Source organism: Rhinolophus ferrumequinum, chromosome 18, assembly GCF_004115265.2.
Source record: "Rhinolophus ferrumequinum isolate MPI-CBG mRhiFer1 chromosome 18, mRhiFer1_v1.p, whole genome shotgun sequence".
NCBI lineage: Eukaryota > Metazoa > Chordata > Mammalia > Chiroptera > Rhinolophidae > Rhinolophus > Rhinolophus ferrumequinum.
Genome location: NC_046301.1, coordinates 50,689,847 through 50,706,811, shown reverse-complemented (window position 1 = coordinate 50,706,811; position 16,965 = coordinate 50,689,847). Strand labels below are relative to the sequence as shown.

At 52.9% G+C, this 16,965-nt stretch overlaps 1 protein-coding gene across 8 annotated transcripts in view; it reads left to right on the top strand.

Annotated features, from left to right (window-relative positions):
• Positions 1 to 16,965, top strand: part of UNC13A (unc-13 homolog A) — a 58,399-nt gene that overhangs the window by 25,126 nt on the left and 16,308 nt on the right. For 7 of the 8 annotated variants that reach the window (XM_033134196.1, XM_033134197.1, XM_033134201.1 and 4 more), the window contains 23 exons: positions 1,305 to 1,383; positions 1,524 to 1,529; positions 1,981 to 2,052; positions 2,345 to 2,564; positions 3,285 to 3,512; positions 4,420 to 4,561; positions 4,681 to 4,850; positions 5,999 to 6,114; positions 7,228 to 7,391; positions 7,797 to 7,947; positions 8,237 to 8,305; positions 8,611 to 8,700; positions 8,917 to 9,051; positions 9,709 to 9,842; positions 10,836 to 10,921; positions 11,112 to 11,238; positions 11,905 to 12,001; positions 12,377 to 12,520; positions 13,287 to 13,370; positions 13,867 to 13,944; positions 14,176 to 14,264; positions 14,721 to 14,873; positions 16,065 to 16,188. In XM_033134196.1, coding sequence (XP_032990087.1) covers positions 1,305 to 1,383; positions 1,524 to 1,529; positions 1,981 to 2,052; positions 2,345 to 2,564; positions 3,285 to 3,512; positions 4,420 to 4,561; positions 4,681 to 4,850; positions 5,999 to 6,114; positions 7,228 to 7,391; positions 7,797 to 7,947; positions 8,237 to 8,305; positions 8,611 to 8,700; positions 8,917 to 9,051; positions 9,709 to 9,842; positions 10,836 to 10,921; positions 11,112 to 11,238; positions 11,905 to 12,001; positions 12,377 to 12,520; positions 13,287 to 13,370; positions 13,867 to 13,944; positions 14,176 to 14,264; positions 14,721 to 14,873; positions 16,065 to 16,188 — 2,758 coding nt within the window. The remainder of the gene's footprint in view (positions 1 to 1,304; positions 1,384 to 1,523; positions 1,530 to 1,980; positions 2,053 to 2,344; positions 2,565 to 3,284; positions 3,513 to 4,419; positions 4,562 to 4,680; positions 4,851 to 5,998; positions 6,115 to 7,227; positions 7,392 to 7,796; positions 7,948 to 8,236; positions 8,306 to 8,610; positions 8,701 to 8,916; positions 9,052 to 9,708; positions 9,843 to 10,835; positions 10,922 to 11,111; positions 11,239 to 11,904; positions 12,002 to 12,376; positions 12,521 to 13,286; positions 13,371 to 13,866; positions 13,945 to 14,175; positions 14,265 to 14,720; positions 14,874 to 16,064; positions 16,189 to 16,965) is intronic. The other variant, XM_033134195.1, reaches the window with a different exon arrangement.

Genomic DNA, 16,965 nt, shown 5'->3' with positions numbered 1-16,965 from the left:
CAACCCTGGAGTGAATGTTTTGCTTTGATTCTGCTTTTAAATCTCTCAGATTATTGCTTCGGCTGCTGGCACTTTTGTTAACAATAGTCATTTGGTCTTAAATGGAGCATTTTGTCACATCTAACTTCTTAAGTTGCTGATTTTCAGAGGTGCTTTTTTTCAGCCTTTGGATGGTGAGGTTAGAGGATGTAAAAGATATTTTTAAATTACACAAATGTTTTAAAATAGCAGCAGGAGAGTGACTTTCTTCCCTTGTAGGTCCTTTGCAAACAGAGGGTGACAGCAGTTGTGACTCCCAGAGGAGCAGGTGTGCTGGGTGGGGGGCCCTGGAAGCAGGGACTGAGAGGGGGCTTCATGTGGGCGTGATTGATAGAAGAAGCTTTCTCAGGAGACTCCTGCATGGCAGGTGGGGTCAGCGGGGGAAGCTTGAGCAGAGATATGGTTCAGGAGTCACCAGGCCTCTGCCTGATCCTGCAGGGGGTGCTGGAGCATAAATTGCACCCCAGAGCTTGTCCCAGAGTCACTGGCAGCCAGGCATCTCTTTCATTGGCCGATGAGAACCTTCTAGAGAGGAGCCACAGCTGAACCCTCTCCAGGATGAGTACACTTCTCAGTAAAGTGAATTCGGAGAGGCCGCTAGGGCGTCTGCCACAGCGCTCATTCAATCCTCCAGCTGCTGCAAAACTGCCAAGAGACAAGAACACAAACACAATTTCCAGTTCCCTCAGTCCCAGTGGAGTTGAAATCACTCCTTCCAGGATCGATTTTCAATCGGTGCATATATTTCCAATTTTGATCATAAAGAAAGGTGTCATTGATATTTTCGTGTATTATTTAGGTTTGCCTTAGTGGAAATTTTCATTAAACGTGGGCAGCTGCATCATCTCCCATCTCCCAGATGAGGAAGTTGAGGCCCAGTGTCTTCATTTCCTGGGGCTGCTGTGACAAACGACCACAAACGGGGGGCTTAAAACAACAGAAATGTATTCTCTCAGAGTTCTGGAAGCCAGAAGTCCAAAATCCAGGTGTGGGCAGGGGAGAGTCCTTCCTTGCCTTTCTAGCTTCTGGTCATATGACCCACCCAGTATGACCTTATCGTAACTAATGACCTCTGCAATGACCCTCTTTCCAAATAAGGTCACATTTTGAGGTCCTGCGGGTTAGGATTTGAATGTATCTTTTGGGGGGACACAATTAAACCCTTCACCTGGGGAGATCACATGTTTTGCCACAGCCTCAGGTGATGTCTGTTGGAGGAAGGGGGACTTCCCTGGGCCCTTGACGTCCCTGTGTGTGTCTTGCAGCCCGGGCGGTGGTCTCATCATCATCGACAGCATGCCTGACATCCGAAAGAGGAAGCCCATCCCCCTCGTGAGTGACCTGGTGAGTGCCTGCGTCCTCCCCCCCCCCAGTGCTCAAGCTGTACCACTGTCCATGGCAGACCTGGGACTGGGGGCTGGCAAGGTGTTCTCTGAGATTAACATCATCTGATTTCTACCCTATGTGCTGCGTGGATACTTCAGGCCATGGTGAGTAATGGTGCCCCCAAGTCGCCTCCCCAAAACCCTGCACTGGGATCTTTCAACTGGCCCCAATCCATGGGTTCTGGGGAGGGGACCTTGCCATGTCCTACAGTTCATGGGTGGGGAAGAGAGCAGGTGACTCCCTGCCTTGGTATGGCTAGTGGGTTTGTTCTGTGGCTGGTGACCATGGCCAAGTCTGACCCATGGTGGTGGGGGATGGGTGAGTCCAGGCTGTGGGGCTGCTCACCTTCCAGGGACCCTTCTAACTCAGAACCTCTGTCACTTCCCAATTCTTTGCTGGTTCTGCTCCTGCTGCTGTGACCTGTGTCCTATTCGTCATGGCTGTGGCTTGACTCTGGCTGGTGGCCCCAAACCGTGGCCGTGGATGCTGCTCCCGGTGACAATCTCATGGGTGCCAATCAACCCCGTGACTCCCTCGGTGTCTTCCCCGCCTCAGTCCCTGGTCCAGTCCAGAAAAGCGGGCATCACCTCAGCCTTGGCCTCCAGCACTTTGAACAACGAGGAGTTGGTGCGTGCGGTGCCTCCCCCTCCCCGGGTTGTCAGGTGGGCTGGGCTGGGGGCTCCCGGAGGAAGAGGAGGAGGGTGTGGCAGAGACAGGCATTCCTCAGTCTTCGGAGTCGGATAGCTCAGCAGCGGGTTAGCAGCCTCTTCACGCAGGAACCGGTGGTTTCCGACCGCGTGAGGGTGGCGGGGGGACCGGAACTTGACTATACTCTGCACAGGGTGAGGGTGAGGCAGCACAGCGCCCCCAGGTGAGGGCCCTGTGCCCCATGCCGCACCCCTTCCTGCCCTCCCCGCAGAAAAACCACGTTTACAAGAAGACCCTGCAAGCCTTAATTTACCCCATTTCGTGCACGACGCCGCACAACTTCGAGGTGTGGACGGCCACCACGCCCACCTACTGCTACGAGTGCGAGGGGCTCCTGTGGGGCATCGCGCGGCAGGGGATGCGTTGCACCGAGTGCGGCGTCAAGTGCCACGAGAAGTGCCAGGACCTGCTCAACGCTGACTGCCTGCAGCGTGAGTGCTGGAGTGGGCCGCGTCGGGACGAAGGGGCGGGGCTGTGAGGGGTAGGGGTGGGGTCCACAGGCGCGGAGTGGAGAGAGGGGCAAGAACAGGGGCGGGACTCTGCGAGATGGGTGGGGCATGAACGGAGGCGTCTGCGCGTGAGTAGGGGTGGGGCTCCTCGGAGGCGGGGTGGAGGGCGGAGCAGCAGAGGTAGGCGGGGCTTTGCGGATGGGTGGAGGATGAACCAAAGGGCCGTTGTGGGCAGGTAGGGGCGGGATGGGGATGGGGGGGCGAAGGGTGTGATGGGTGGAATTCCTTGGTGGGGAGGATGGGGTGAGAGGAGCGGAAAGGAGGTGTAAGAGGGTCAGGGAAGGGTGGCGCGGGACTCAGGGACGGGCTTAACTGTGCAAGGGGCGGGGTTCCCCTGGAGAAAAATGGGTTAGGGTTAGTTCAGAGCAGGGAGGGGTTTCAGAGTGGGAGTGAGGTGTCAGAGAAGGGGTGGGGTCTTGGAGGAGGCAGGGGATTCAGAGAGTGGGTTCTGAAGGGTGAAAAGCCTGGTGGGAGGAGGGATTCAGAGACCAAATAGGAAACTCTAGCTTTTGGGGTGATTCACCTGATCCCCCACGGCTTAACGTGACTGTGGCCGCTGCTGAGGAAGCCCTGGAGTGGGAGTCGGGGTGCTGGCTCCGGTGAGGGGCGCCCCTGGACAGTGAGGGCTGTCTGCTCCTGCAGGAGCAGCGGAGAAGAGCTCCAAGCACGGGGCAGAGGACCGGACCCAGAATATTATCATGGTGCTCAAGGACCGCATGAAGATCCGGGAGCGCAACAAACCCGAGATCTTTGAGCTCATCCAGGAGATCTTCGCCGTGACCAAGGCAGCGCACACGCAGCAGATGAAGGCGGTCAAGCAGAGCGTGCTGGACGGCACGTCCAAGTGGTCCGCCAAGATCAGCATCACTGGTGAGGCTGTGGGGGGTGGGTGTGGCCGCTGGGTCCCTCTTCTCAGCCCCCTGTGCTTGCTCCCAGGCCCCTTCCTCCCCTTTGCTGTACTTGAGCATATCTGTGTCTCTCCCATGTCCACCTGTGTGTGCATGTCTGCCCAAGGGTGTGTTGTGCATGACACTCTCTGGGTGCATTTTGATTGGTGCCTCCAGAACCAGACACCAGGGGAAGGAGTTTATAAACCAGGGCACATGGTTTATCTGGGAGGTGACCCCAGGAAACCCTATGGGAGTTTGGATGTGAGACTGGGAGGAAAGGAGCCCCGCACAGGGTGCCAGCAAGGAAGCAGTGCTGCGGACCGCTGGGGCTCATTCCCACCTGGGACCCACTGGGGGACAGTATTAGCTCCCACTGCAGTCGTCCTACCCAGGGGCAGGGGCCTTGTGGTGTTTATACATGCCCATGCTCATTTGGATTTCCCAGAAGACAGATTCCACAGTGATTTCAGGGAAAGTGGGTGTCCAGGAGGTGGTCCCAGGAAGCCCCAGTGTGGGATGGAGACAGGAGTCTGGGAGCAGGGAGGACAGGAGCCCTGCAGGAGGTACCAATGAGCAGGTAACTCCATAGTCAATGGAGGTTCAATCCTCCCGGGGAACCTTAGGTGCACAGGCTGGAGCACACACCTGAGAATGTCCTACCCCAGGGATGACCCTGGGGCACTTTCCCATCCTTCACTGGCTGAGGGCTCCCTGGATGTCAACTCTCTAGCAAAGCCAGTATGCCAACAGGGTTCGGTGGCCAGAACCAAGTACTCAGGCCACTTGACAGGTGTCCCAGCAAGCAGCGTGGAGCCCCCGGCAGTGACTGTTTTCAGCAAGCCTCCTTCCTTGAGCCCACATTTATACCTGTCCGATGTATCTTCCAGTGGTCTGTGCCCAGGGCTTGCAGGCAAAGGACAAAACGGGATCCAGTGACCCCTACGTCACTGTCCAGGTCGGGAAGACCAAGAAACGGACGAAAACCATCTATGGGAACCTGAACCCCGTGTGGGAGGAGAATTTCCACTTGTAAGTGCCTGGCTGGGCCCCCAGGACCCCATGCAGAGCTCCCTGTTGGGGCAGCCAAAGGGGACTCCAAGACCAGCCCGAGCCAGCTGCCTGACCCTGGCCCCCACCTCCCCCTGCAGCGAATGTCACAACTCCTCAGACCGAATCAAGGTGCGTGTTTGGGATGAAGATGATGATATCAAATCACGTGTGAAGCAGCGGTTCAAGAGGGAGTCCGATGACTTCCTGGGGCAGACAATCATCGAGGTGCGGACGCTCAGCGGCGAGATGGACGTGTGGTACAACCTGGGTGAGCGCCAGGCTGGTTCTGCAGGGGGCGGGGAGGGAGCCCCAGGCAGCCAGCCAAAGTGAGGACTCTACTGGAATGCAGAAACAGTGGCATTAAGAGTCAGTCTAGGGGCGGCCGGATGGCTCAATTGGTTAGAGCCGTGAGCTCTGAACAATAGGGTTGCTGGTTCGATTCCCACATGGGCCAGTGAGCTGTGTCCTCCACAACTAGATTGAAGGACAACGACTTGGAGCTGATGGGCCCTGGAGAAACACAGTGTTCCCCAATATTCCCCAATAAAAAAATAAAAAAAGAGTCAGTCTAGGGGTGGCTGGTTAGCTCAGTTGGTTAGAGTGTGATGCTGATAACACCAAGATTGCCAGTTCTATGCCCGCGTGGGCCACTGGGAGCTGTGCCCTCCATAAATAAATAAATAAATAAATAAATAAATAAATAAATAAATAAATAAATAGAAGTCTAGGAGCCCAATCTGATGGAGGAAGTAGGGTCTATGGACCCCAATCTGGTGAGGGAGGCATAGTCTATGAGCCCAATCTGACGGGGGCAGGAAATACCCCAGCTGAGAGGGTGACTAGAACCCAGGAACCTCTTAGTTTAGTTTGGGAGGATGAGGGAAGGATAGACTCTATGTATCCCAGGCTCAGAGTGGAGGCAGGAAGTAAGACCTGGGGATCCTCGTCTGAGGAGAGAAGCACAGACCCAGGAATCCAGCCTAAGAAGGAAGATTGATCTTTGAGAATCTAATCTAAAGGAGGAGGTATAGTTTGGGAATCCTAATCTGAGAAGTGAGTTACCTGTCTAGAACCCTGTCCAGAAAGATGAGTAGAATCTGTGAGTGCAATCTGATGGGGACGCAGGGCCTGGGAGCTCAGTCCGGGGAGAAACTGTGCCTAGGGCTCCTAGACTAACGAGGGAGATGCGGACCCAGGAATTTCATGTGAGTGAGGAAGCAAGGTCTGGGGTCCTAGTTTGAAGGGAGAGACAGGGCCTAAGGAATTCTAGAAACATAAGTCTAGGGAACCAATCGGAGGAGAGACACCCAGCCTTTAATTTCAAGGATTCCGGGAGGAAGACAGTCATGCATACATTAAAATAGCCCAAGGCTAGATTGGGAAGTTCTGACATTTCCATCCCTTTTTACCCTACAGACAAGCGGACTGACAAATCCGCTGTGTCAGGTGCCATCCGGCTACACATCAGTGTGGAGATCAAAGGCGAGGAGAAAGTGGCGCCCTACCATGTCCAGTATACCTGTCTGCACGAGGTGAGGCCCGCTGCTTTACCCTGCCTTCGAAGCTTGATCTCCCCCATGGCCTCCACTTGCCATTTCTGTTTACCTGAGCTCCTTCCTCCTCTTTTTGGCCAAACTGCTCACACTTCCCTGGGTCTCTGAGACTGTCTCCCATGCCATTCTCTCTGTCTGGAAAACCACTCCCCATCCATCAATGTCCAAATTCAGGGCTCCCTTCTCTGGGAAGCCTTCCCTGTCCTCCAGGCAGAGACTCACTATTCAGCTCCAGATCTACCATCTGTCCCAGCCATGAACACTCAGGGTGGGCTGTTTGTGTCTGGATCTGTCTCTTCCAGCCACTTGGGGGCTTCTGGAGAGAACTCAATTTGTTTCATGAATAAAATGATTCACTAGATGGATGAGTGATGAGCGGATAAAAAAATGGATGGACAATGGAGAGATGAGTGGATGGATATGATGTGTGGTTGAACTATTGGAAGTGTAGATGAAGTGTAGAAGAATTTGGGGGTAGATAGATAGATGGGTGGATAAATTGATAGGTGATGGATGGTTGAACGTGTGGATGGATGAATGGATGGTTGGGTGGCTGAATGTATGGGTGAACTATTGGAAGTACAGAAATGTAGAAGGATGAATTTTAGAGCAGTTAGACAGGTGGATGGGTGAGTAGATGCATGGACAGATGGATGATGGATGGGTGGATTGATGGTTGATTGGGTGGAAGGATGAATTGTTGGATGGATAGATTAAGCTGTGGGTAAACGTATGGAATTGATAGATGTGTGCTTGAATTATTAGAAGGGTGAATTGGTGGCTGGGTGCTTTTGGGGATAGTTGAATGGATGGGCGGGTGAGTGAGTGGGTGGATGGACAGACAGACTGACGGATGAACAGATGTCCAGACAGATGAACAGATGGGCAGACGGGTGGATGGAGGGATAGATGGATGAATTAGTGGAAGAATGGATGAAGGACAGGTGAAATTTGGGGTAGCTGGATGGATGAAAGAGTAGATGAATGAATTAATGAATAAACAGTTGGATGGATGACATAAGATGCCCTAGACTTGGGATCTCCCCTTGTGCGCCCTTGTACTCTCTGATACCTTCTTTCTTGTGTTGGCAGAACCTGTTCCACTTTGTGACTGACGTGCAGAACAATGGGGTGGTGAAGATCCCAGACGCCAAGGGTGACGATGCCTGGAAGGTTTACTATGACGAGACGGCCCAGGAGATTGTGGACGAATTCGCCATGCGCTACGGTGTTGAGTCCATCTACCAAGCCATGACGTGAGGCTGCAGGCTGGGGTGGACATGAGGGCGAGGTGTAGGAAACTGGGGGGAGGGGTGCTCACCAAGTGGACACTGGCCGGTCTGGGGGTGGAGGGGTTCTTAGGAATAGGAGTGAGAGAGGAAGTGGGTGTGGCAAGTGTTACCTAATTCCCCTAGAGGTTAGGAAAGTGCCATTGCTGGGGGCTGGGGTGACAGGGAGGGGAGCTGGAGTTAGAGGCAGAGATAGGACAACTCAAAGAGGAGACAGAGAAACTCAAGAGGACGGAGTCAGGCAGAGGGTGAGAGGACCATTGGGGGTTGGGAGGAGCCACTCACGATGCTGCCTTGGAAGCATTCTAAGGGGGTGCTGAGGCCTGTCCTGGCTGGACACCAGGCCCAGTGCCTCCCACTCCTTCCCACCAGCCACTTTGCCTGCCTCTCCTCCAAGTACATGTGTCCTGGGGTACCTGCCGTCATGAGCACCCTGCTTGCCAACATCAATGCCTATTACGCACATACCACGGCCTCCACCAACGTGTCTGCCTCCGACCGCTTCGCAGCCTCCAACTTTGGGGTCAGTCCCAGGGCCTGGGGGATGAGGGCGAACCCAACCCTGGGCGGCTCCTACATCCCCAGTTTGGACTTGATTTGCTGTGTGACTTTGTACCAGTCCCTTCTGAACTGTACCAGAAGCGTCAGTTTACCCTTCTGTAGAATGGAAACAGATGTTTCGGTTCAGTGGTGGATGGGATGCTCTTACCATACAGTAAGCCCTCAGCCAATAACGGCAGCCACCTTTTGCTGCCACACTCAACGTCCAAGTCCCTGCTTACATCCATCCTCCTCCTCTTCTGCCTTCCCAGAAAGAGCGCTTTGTGAAGCTCCTGGATCAACTGCATAACTCCCTGCGGATTGACCTCTCCATGTATCGGGTGAGAAGTGCATGCATGAAGACTTACCTCCACACACATGTGTACCCAGAGGGGACAGGTTCCAGCAGGCATGCACACGGGAGGACCCATCTTAACAGGCAGAATGTGTTCCTTTGACATGTGTACACATATGTGAGCAGTACCTGCCCAACCTACTTGGTGTATCCAAGAAGACCCCCCAGTTGCTTCAAGGTGTTCTCATGGACCCCCCAACTCACCTCCTGAAACTCCAGAGCTCTTGAATCTCCCCTAAGACACTGTCTCCCACTCTTCCATAACCCCAACTCTGTTCTCCCTCCCAAAAGAATAACTTCCCAGCCAGCAGCCCGGAGAGACTCCAGGACCTCAAATCCACTGTGGACCTTCTCACCAGCATCACATTCTTTCGGATGAAGGTAGGAAAGGGGACCCATTAGCTCTCTAAGAAGGATTCTCCAGGACTCTTAGCTCCTAAACAAGCAGCATCTGTCCTGGAGAGCTGGGCCCTTTCTCAGTGACCCTCTGCTTTCATACTGTTACAACATTTCTTTAAACCCAGAACCACTTGCAGCTACTTCCTGGGCACCTCCTGTCCCAGTTGTGCCCACCCAAGCCTGTCTCCCTCCCTCCAGGTGCAAGAACTCCAGAGCCCGCCCCGAGCCAGCCAGGTAGTGAAGGATTGTGTCAAAGCCTGCCTCAACTCTACTTATGAGTATATCTTCAACAACTGTCATGAACTCTACAGTCGGGAATACCAGACAGACCCGGTAAGGACCCCAGATGAGGTGGAAGGAAATGGCAAACACCCTCAAGGCCTTGGCTTAAGTCCCAGATCTGCCTGAGTATGTTAGACTGAATTGAGCGAGGAGAGTTGGATTGGATTGCCTTGGGTTGAGTTAGGTTAAGTTGGGTTGAGTTGCTTTGTGTTGAATTCAGATCAATGTATCTCCATTATTTTGATTTGGGTTGATGTTGATCTTGAAATTAATTAGGCTCAATCCAATTGAGTTCATTTGAATTAAATTCAATCCAGTGAAGTTTAATTCTACTCCATGCAGTGTAATTGGCCCAAGTTCAGTTACACGGAATTAATGCCGAGAACTGCCATGTGTTAAGCTAAGTGGATCTGATTTGCATTCATTTCAGTTCCATTTAGTTTAGTGGGCTCGAATTTATTCAACTAAATCCAGTTCCCATCCGGTTTCTGAGCTGAGTCTACTTAAGCTTTGTGAAGCTGAGTGGATATGAGCTCCGCTTGAGCCAGTTTGCATGAGTTCAGTTCCTTCCCTGGCAGACCTCCCCGCTGAACCACCTACAGGTTAAGGGGGCCCATCCCTCACCAACCTCCTGCACCTCAATAATGAACGGGCTGAAGCCCCCATCCCTGGACCCCTTGTGGCCAATTTCTCCACTGCCCCATCCAGGCCAAGAAAGGGGAAGTTCCCCCAGAGGAACAGGGCCCCAGCATCAAGAACCTCGACTTCTGGTCCAAGCTGATCACTCTCATAGTGTCCATCATCGAGGAAGATAAGAATTCCTATACTCCATGCCTCAACCAGTGAGTTGTGTGTCTGTGTCATTTGTTATCTGGAGGTCACGGTGTATGCGTGTGCACATTTTTGTGTCTTGTATGTAAAGGTGATGTCTGATTACACACAAAATGTTTACATGGGAACAATTAATTGTGGGTGTGGTTGTACCTGGATGAAATACGGCATACTTTTCAAGCATAAGCATAAGATTGTGTGTCTGTACACAATCACTGGTGTAATCAGACATGTATTTTATATGTATTGATTTGTGTGAATAACAGTGTATACATATATATATATATATATATATATATACTATATAATTCTGTATGTGTGTAGGTTCATAAATAACAATAGTGTTGTTCTAATGGTTACTATGTGCAAAATACTCTTCTAAATGTTTTAGATTTAAATTGCATTACTTCTTACATGCAGGGATATAATTTTGTGTATAGCTGTGGTCTATGGGTTTAATTGTGTATTATGTAAAATTGTGGAATACACTTCAATATACAATATTGTGTATTGTATAGTTGTGTGTGAACGTGCATACAGTTTTGGTTTGTGGATTTACATGTCTGTAGAATTTTCATCTCTGTTAGCTAAATGAGCTATTGTGTTTTATTTCTCCCTGAGGTAAGCGCTAAAGGGAGCCCTAACTCTGGGGAGCCATGACCTCTTGGATACTTAGATGTGGAGTTAAGATCAGGGATTTTGGATGGATGGATGGATTAAAGGATAGATGGATGGATGGATAGATGGATGGATGGACAGATGGACAGGCGGGCAGGTGAATGGATGGGTAGATGGATGGATGAAGGATGGAGGGATATGTGGGTGGAAGGTCAAGAGAAGCAAGGCCTCAGTGCACAGACACTTAGCAAGTCAGTGGCTGTGAGGGAACTTGAATCCAGATTCCTTTGTCTGTCCTGCACTACGCTTTGGCTGAGAAGGCGAAAGCAGCCTGTGCCATCTGGCTTCTGTCCGCCAAGTTTTCATACTGCCACGACTTTTGCCAGGTTTCCCCAGGAGCTGAATGTGGGTAAAATCAGCGCTGAAGTAATGTGGAACCTGTTTGCCCAGGACATGAAGTATGCCATGGAGGGTGAGTCCCTCCTCCCCTGTGTCTCCCAGCCTGGCTCCAACAGGTAGCTGTGCGTCAGGGTCCCCTGTAAAGCTGTGAGTGCCCTGGAACTCATGCCTAGGTTGAACGCCAAAGATGGCAGAGCGGGCCCTGCAGAATCAGAGGGTGGCAGACCCTCCCAGCTGAGCCTCTCCCCTGCTCCCCCTACCAGAGCACGACAAGCATCGTTTGTGCAAGAGTGCCGACTACATGAACCTCCACTTCAAGGTCAAGTGGCTCTACAATGAGTATGTGGCAGAGCTTCCTGCTTTCAAGGACCGAGTGCCTGAGTACCCTGCGTAAGTCCCCTGCCCAGAACCCAAGCCAGAACTGTAATGCTGACAGCTCTACTGAGGCCCAGACAAGAGGGCTTACCCTTTTACCTACTCAGGGTTCCCTGGGCCTCGGGGGCACAGGTGGGGCTCAAACCCAGTGTTCTCCATTCTTAGTCCTTGGACTCTGGACTCCTATAGCCACACAATTAATAATCATAAGTGTCAGGAACTGTGCTGAACAGTCCCACGTGTCTTTTCTCATTTAGTCCTTTCAAAAATTCTATGAGACAGGAGCATCAGAATTTCCATTTTGTGGATGAAGAAACAGAGGGTTAAATGTTGAAGGATTTTCCCAAGGTGACATCCCATAAGTGACGGAGCCTGATTTGAACTTGGGATATCTGTGGTGGAGAGTGGGTTGGTGGCCTCCATTTACTTGGGACCTACTATGTGCCGTGTTGGGGTCTCAGAGAGTAAACCCACTTGCCCATGGGCAGTTTATCAATGAGGGTTCCCACAAGTCTGGGCCTTGCTCTGACAGTGGTCACCTGGCCATTTCATGGGCAAAGTAGACGAGGCCTGATGGGGGTGGGGAGCAGGACAGTGACCACCCAAGACCACAGGGTGAGTTTGAGCAGAGGGTCGTGGGAACAAGAGATGGCAGAGCCCCACCCTGGCTCTCCATTCCAGGTGGTTTGAGCCCTTCGTCATCCAGTGGCTGGACGAGAATGAGGAGGTGTCCCGGGATTTCTTGCACGGAGCCCTGGAGAGAGACAAGAAGGATGGGGTGAGAAGGCTGACCCACCACTAAGCTTCTAGTCTACCACGGTGGCCTCGCTCCCTCTGGGGTCCATTGAGATCCAATTTGGGGGCAAAACTGCCCTTGGGATAAGGCCAGTCTCTGAGCGGTACCCGCAATCTTTGTCTTGTTTATGGTGTTTAAAGTCTTTCGTTCATTCAACAAGTGACTGTGAGTTTATGAGTCCTGATTAACCACCCACACTGTGGCCTCTGCATCCGGCTCTAAGTCAAGCTCGCACACTGTCCTTCTCATCCCAGGGTGGTTGGTCTCTGGCTCTCCCCATGGAGAGTGAGAGGATTCAGCTCTGGGGACTGTCAGGCTCTGACCCTCTCCTCTCTCCTGCCTTCCCTCCCTCTACAGTTCCAGCAGACCTCAGAGCACGCCCTGTTCTCCTGCTCCGTGGTGGACGTCTTCTCCCAGCTCAACCAGAGCTTTGAGATCATCAAGAAACTGGAGTGCCCTGACCCCCAGATCGTGGGGCACTACATGAGGCGCTTTGCCAAGGTGCAGGGGTGCGGGTGGGGTTGGGGATGTGGTCCTGTGGGGGGTGGGGTTGGGATAGGGTCAAGGCTGGAGTTGGAGTTGAGTTTGGGATTGGGGTCAGGGTCGGGGTTGAGGTTGGGGTTGAGGTCAAAGTTGGGGTTGCTGATATCGCTGGGATTGAATCTGGGGTTGAGGTCAATGTGAGGGTTGGTCCTTCCGTAGAGGTTGGAGTTGTGGTTGGGGACAGGGTGACGAGTTGAGGTTGGGGTTGAAGTCGGGGTTGTAATTCAAGTTGGAGTTGAATTTGGAGCTGGGGTCAGGGTTGGGGGTGAGGTTGGGTTTAGGCGGACTGTTAGGATTAGAATTCGATTTGGCATTCTTAGCGTGAGTGTTCAGATTCATGTAGAATTTGAGTGGGCCCTGGGGTGAATTTGGAGGTCGAGATGATTGGATTAGGTTTAGATTCAGTTGGATTTGCTTTAGGCTATGTTGAAGTTGGGGAACGCAGGAGATTCATTTTGGGATCAGGTCATGCTTGTGGTTTGGACTGGGTTAATGTGATGGTTGGACGCTCTGGAAAAGAGCTGAGTCTACATACAATAATCATCTTTACATGGTGGTGTCTTTCCTTGGTTGCGATGGCCATCCTGGGTGGAGAATGCTCCCAGCCCAGTGGTCCATCTCAGGCGCTAAAGTGAGTCTGAGTTCATCCCTCATCTCACTGGTGGCCCTTGATGGGCCCGCCCGGCCCCAGCCCCTCCTCTCACCTGCCCTGTGTCCTCCCCAGACCATCAGTAATGTGCTCCTCCAGTATGCGGACATCATCTCCAAGGACTTCGCCTCCTACTGCTCCAAGGAGAAGGAGAAAGTGGTGACCTCCGGGGGCCCCTGTCCTATTCCCCTCCCAGCCCCTTTCTGTACCCCCAGGGCTCCATCCTTCCCTGGGCTGAGTCCTGTGTCTGTCTGTGTGTGTGTCCACCTGTGTCTCTTACTGTTACGTCTGGGGAGGTCTGGAGGTGAAGGGACAATGTCTGGTTACAAATGAAGCCTTCAGGGTATCTGTGAGCATACAAAGCTTTGAGCCCGTGGAGGGTATGTGAGAAGAACTCCCCTTCCGGCTGTTCTCAGAGGCCCAGCCCACTTACTTGTGTCTTCCTTCCCCCTGTGGGTCCCCAGAGACCACCCTCCCCAACATTCCCAGGAACCTGGTCCCAAATGCTGTCTTCCATTCTCCGATGACCTTGTGGGACCCCAGCTTCCCCCAGACCCAGACCCTGAAACCATCCGGGGTCCCGGGCGGTGGGTAGAGGAGGTTCTGGGGAGGAGGGGTCCTGAGCCCTGACTGCCCTTTCTGTTCCCATCCCCAGCCCTGCATCCTCATGAACAATACTCAGCAGCTGCGAGTTCAGCTAGAGAAGATGTTCGAAGCCATGGGAGGGAAGGAGGTGAGGTGGGGCCAGGCAGGGTAACCACCCCCAATCCTTGCAGTCCCGAGAGCTTGCACCTGATGAAATCCGGCTTAGTTACTCCCTCAAACCCAAGCAAGTGGCATCACTGCCTGTGCCTCAGTTTCCTCTCCAGCCCGTTGGGGTCTCTTTCCCTGAGTTGGATGGGAAAATGTCCCAGACATGTGGATGCTCTGTAAACCTGACCTGATGTCCCTTCCCCCTCCTTAGCTGGATGCTGAGGCCAGTGACATCTTAAAGGAGCTCCAGGTGAAACTCAACAATGTCTTGGATGAGCTCAGCCGGGTGTTTGCTACCAGGTGGGGGCATCACCAGGGCTGGGAGCAGAAGGGAGGGGGCAACCCCCAGATCTCTGAGCCTGGGGCATCTGGAGACTCAGCAGATGTAGTGGTGAAGACATCAGGCTTGGGGTTAGATAAAAGTCATTTCAATCCTGGCTTCACTGCTTACCAGCTGTGTGGCCTTGGGTGAGTCACTTAACCTCTCTGAGACTTAGTTTATTCATCTGTGGGGCTGATGATAACAGTATCTGAGTAGGACTGTGCGGTGAAAAGAACAACACAAGTAAATGTCTTAGCAGTGCCCAATTCTGCTATTATTAATGCCCCGCTACCCCTTGCTCAGTTTTATGCCATATCCTACTGATGCTGGTCACAAAAGGTCAAGGTCCACAGATCAGCATTTATGGCCTAATCTGGCTCTTCTTCCAGAAGCCAGGAGAGTCTGGTCTGAGCTCCTCCCCTTTATTCTGCCAGCTTCCAGCCGCACATCGAGGAGTGTGTCAAACAGATGGGAGACATCCTTAGCCAGGTGAAGGGCACGGGCAATGTGCCAGCCAGTGCCTGCAGCAGCGTGGCCCAGGATGCCGACAATGTGCTGCAGCCCATCATGGACCTGCTGGACAGCAAGTGAGCCAGGCCTGGGCGGAGCTGGCCAGGGAAGGGCCCTGGGGCGCCGCGGAGAGCAGGGGCTGGCCAGGAGAGAGCACTCGCGCATGTTTGCTGGGTGGTAGTTGAATGGTTTGGATGGGTGGGTGGGCGGAGGCATGAAGGAATGGAAAGATGGGTGTGGATAAGCGATCGGAGGGATTGGGGAGTAAATATTGGTATGGATGGACGGACGGCGGTTGGATGGATAGACGACGTGAGGGATGGGTGGGTGGACAGATGGGTAGATTAAAAGAGAGATGCTTAGAAGGCTAGATGGATGAAAGGATGGATGGATGGATGGATGGATGGATGGATGGATGGATGGATGAAAATAAGGATAAATGGATAGAAGTGTAGATGGGAGGATGGGTGGAAGGGAGAGAGAGCGGAAGAAAGGATGGATGATGGATAGTTAGATGGTTGGATGTATGGAAGGAAAGAAGATGAGGAGGAAGGGAGGGATGAGGTGAGGGAGGGAGGGAGAAAGAGAGGGAGGGGAAAATGAAGAAAGGAAGGAAGAAGGGAAGGAAGGAAGGAAGGAAGGAAGGAAGGAAGGAAGGAAGAAAGGAAAGAAGGAAGCAAGGCAGGAAGGAAGGAAGGAAGGAAGGAAAGAGCATTAAAACAAGTTGGGGGAGGGATAGTTTGGGGGGGGAATCAGTTGCTGGATGGATCACGGGGGATTGCCCTCTCTCCTTCAACCCTCATACATTCAATCACAAATTCTTTGTTATTTCCCCACTTAACTCTGCCCTCTTCCTACCACTCCTTTCCCCTCCCTCCTAAGCATGGCCCGCCCTCCTCACCATGAGGCTGGTCTCCTCTCAGCCTTCCTAATCCACTTCATCCCACTCTGTTCTTTTGAACAGTAAAGTCTATCTTTCTCTTTCTCTCTTGAACACTCCATGGCTCCCCACTGCCCTCATGCTAAGGCTCAGGCCTTCCTCCCAGACTTTGAGGCTCCATTCCCATCTTGACCTTGCTGAGCTGTCCAGCCACCATTTGCTCTCCATGTGTATCACGCATCCTAGCCCCATCAGACCACCCAGGGGTCCTTGTACAGGCTCTGTGCCCTCTTGCATGTCCATGGGATGCCCGTATGTTGAGGGGAAGGGTCTGGTTCCGTGGGTCAGAGACAGCTGGGCCCTCTCTCAGACCTGCCTTCATCCACAGCCTGACGCTCTTTGCCAAAATCTGCGAGAAGACCGTGCTGAAGCGGGTGCTGAAGGAGCTGTGGAAGCTGGTCATGAACACTATGGAGAAGACCATCGTGCTGCCACCCCTCACTGACCAGACGGTGAGGCCTGAAGGGGTCAGAGGGGATGCCTGGGCCACCTCCCCTGTGGGAGCCCAGAGAGCTTAGTGCCAAAGGTAGTGGGGCTCAGAGGTCATCCAGGCACAAGGGTTATCCAAGGGCCAATGAGGCCAAAGATTAGAGAGGTCATACATAGGTCAAAAGTCACCAAAGGGTCAAAGAGGTCATTCAAGGCTCAGTTCTTCAAAGATCAGAGAGGTCAAGTAGAGTCAGGTGATGTCTAAGGGACATAGAGGTCACATGTGAGTAGGGTTCTTCAAAGGTCAGAGATCACACAGAAACAGAAGTCAGCTTGGAGAGCAAGGCCACCCACAGGTCATAGAGGTCATAGGGGTCTGTGGGTTCATCAGAGGCCTTTGGGAGGTTAATCAAGTGACAAGGAGGGGAGACACCATGGACTTCAAGGACGAATAAAACAAAAAGGGCTCCTGGCTGTTGGGTGGAGGTCACAGAGAGTATCCAAGATCAGAGAGGTCAAGCAGAGGTCTGCTGTCATCCAGAAACCAGGACTGTGCCTCTGGGACTCTTCTGGGAACAGCCCAGAGACAGATGATCTCCAGGGATCAGGCTGCAGGGTGGGAGTGGGGGTACCACATTGTGGAGGGCTGTGGCGGGGCGTGGGTTCCACAGAGAGGCATCAGGTGGCCTGGGCAGCAGTGGCATGCCAGATGGTGGCTCAGCAGAGTGGGAGGATGCTCCTGGGTGGACAGGGGAGGCTTGGGGAGGGTGGGTGGGGGGCCACCAAGAGGCAACGATGCA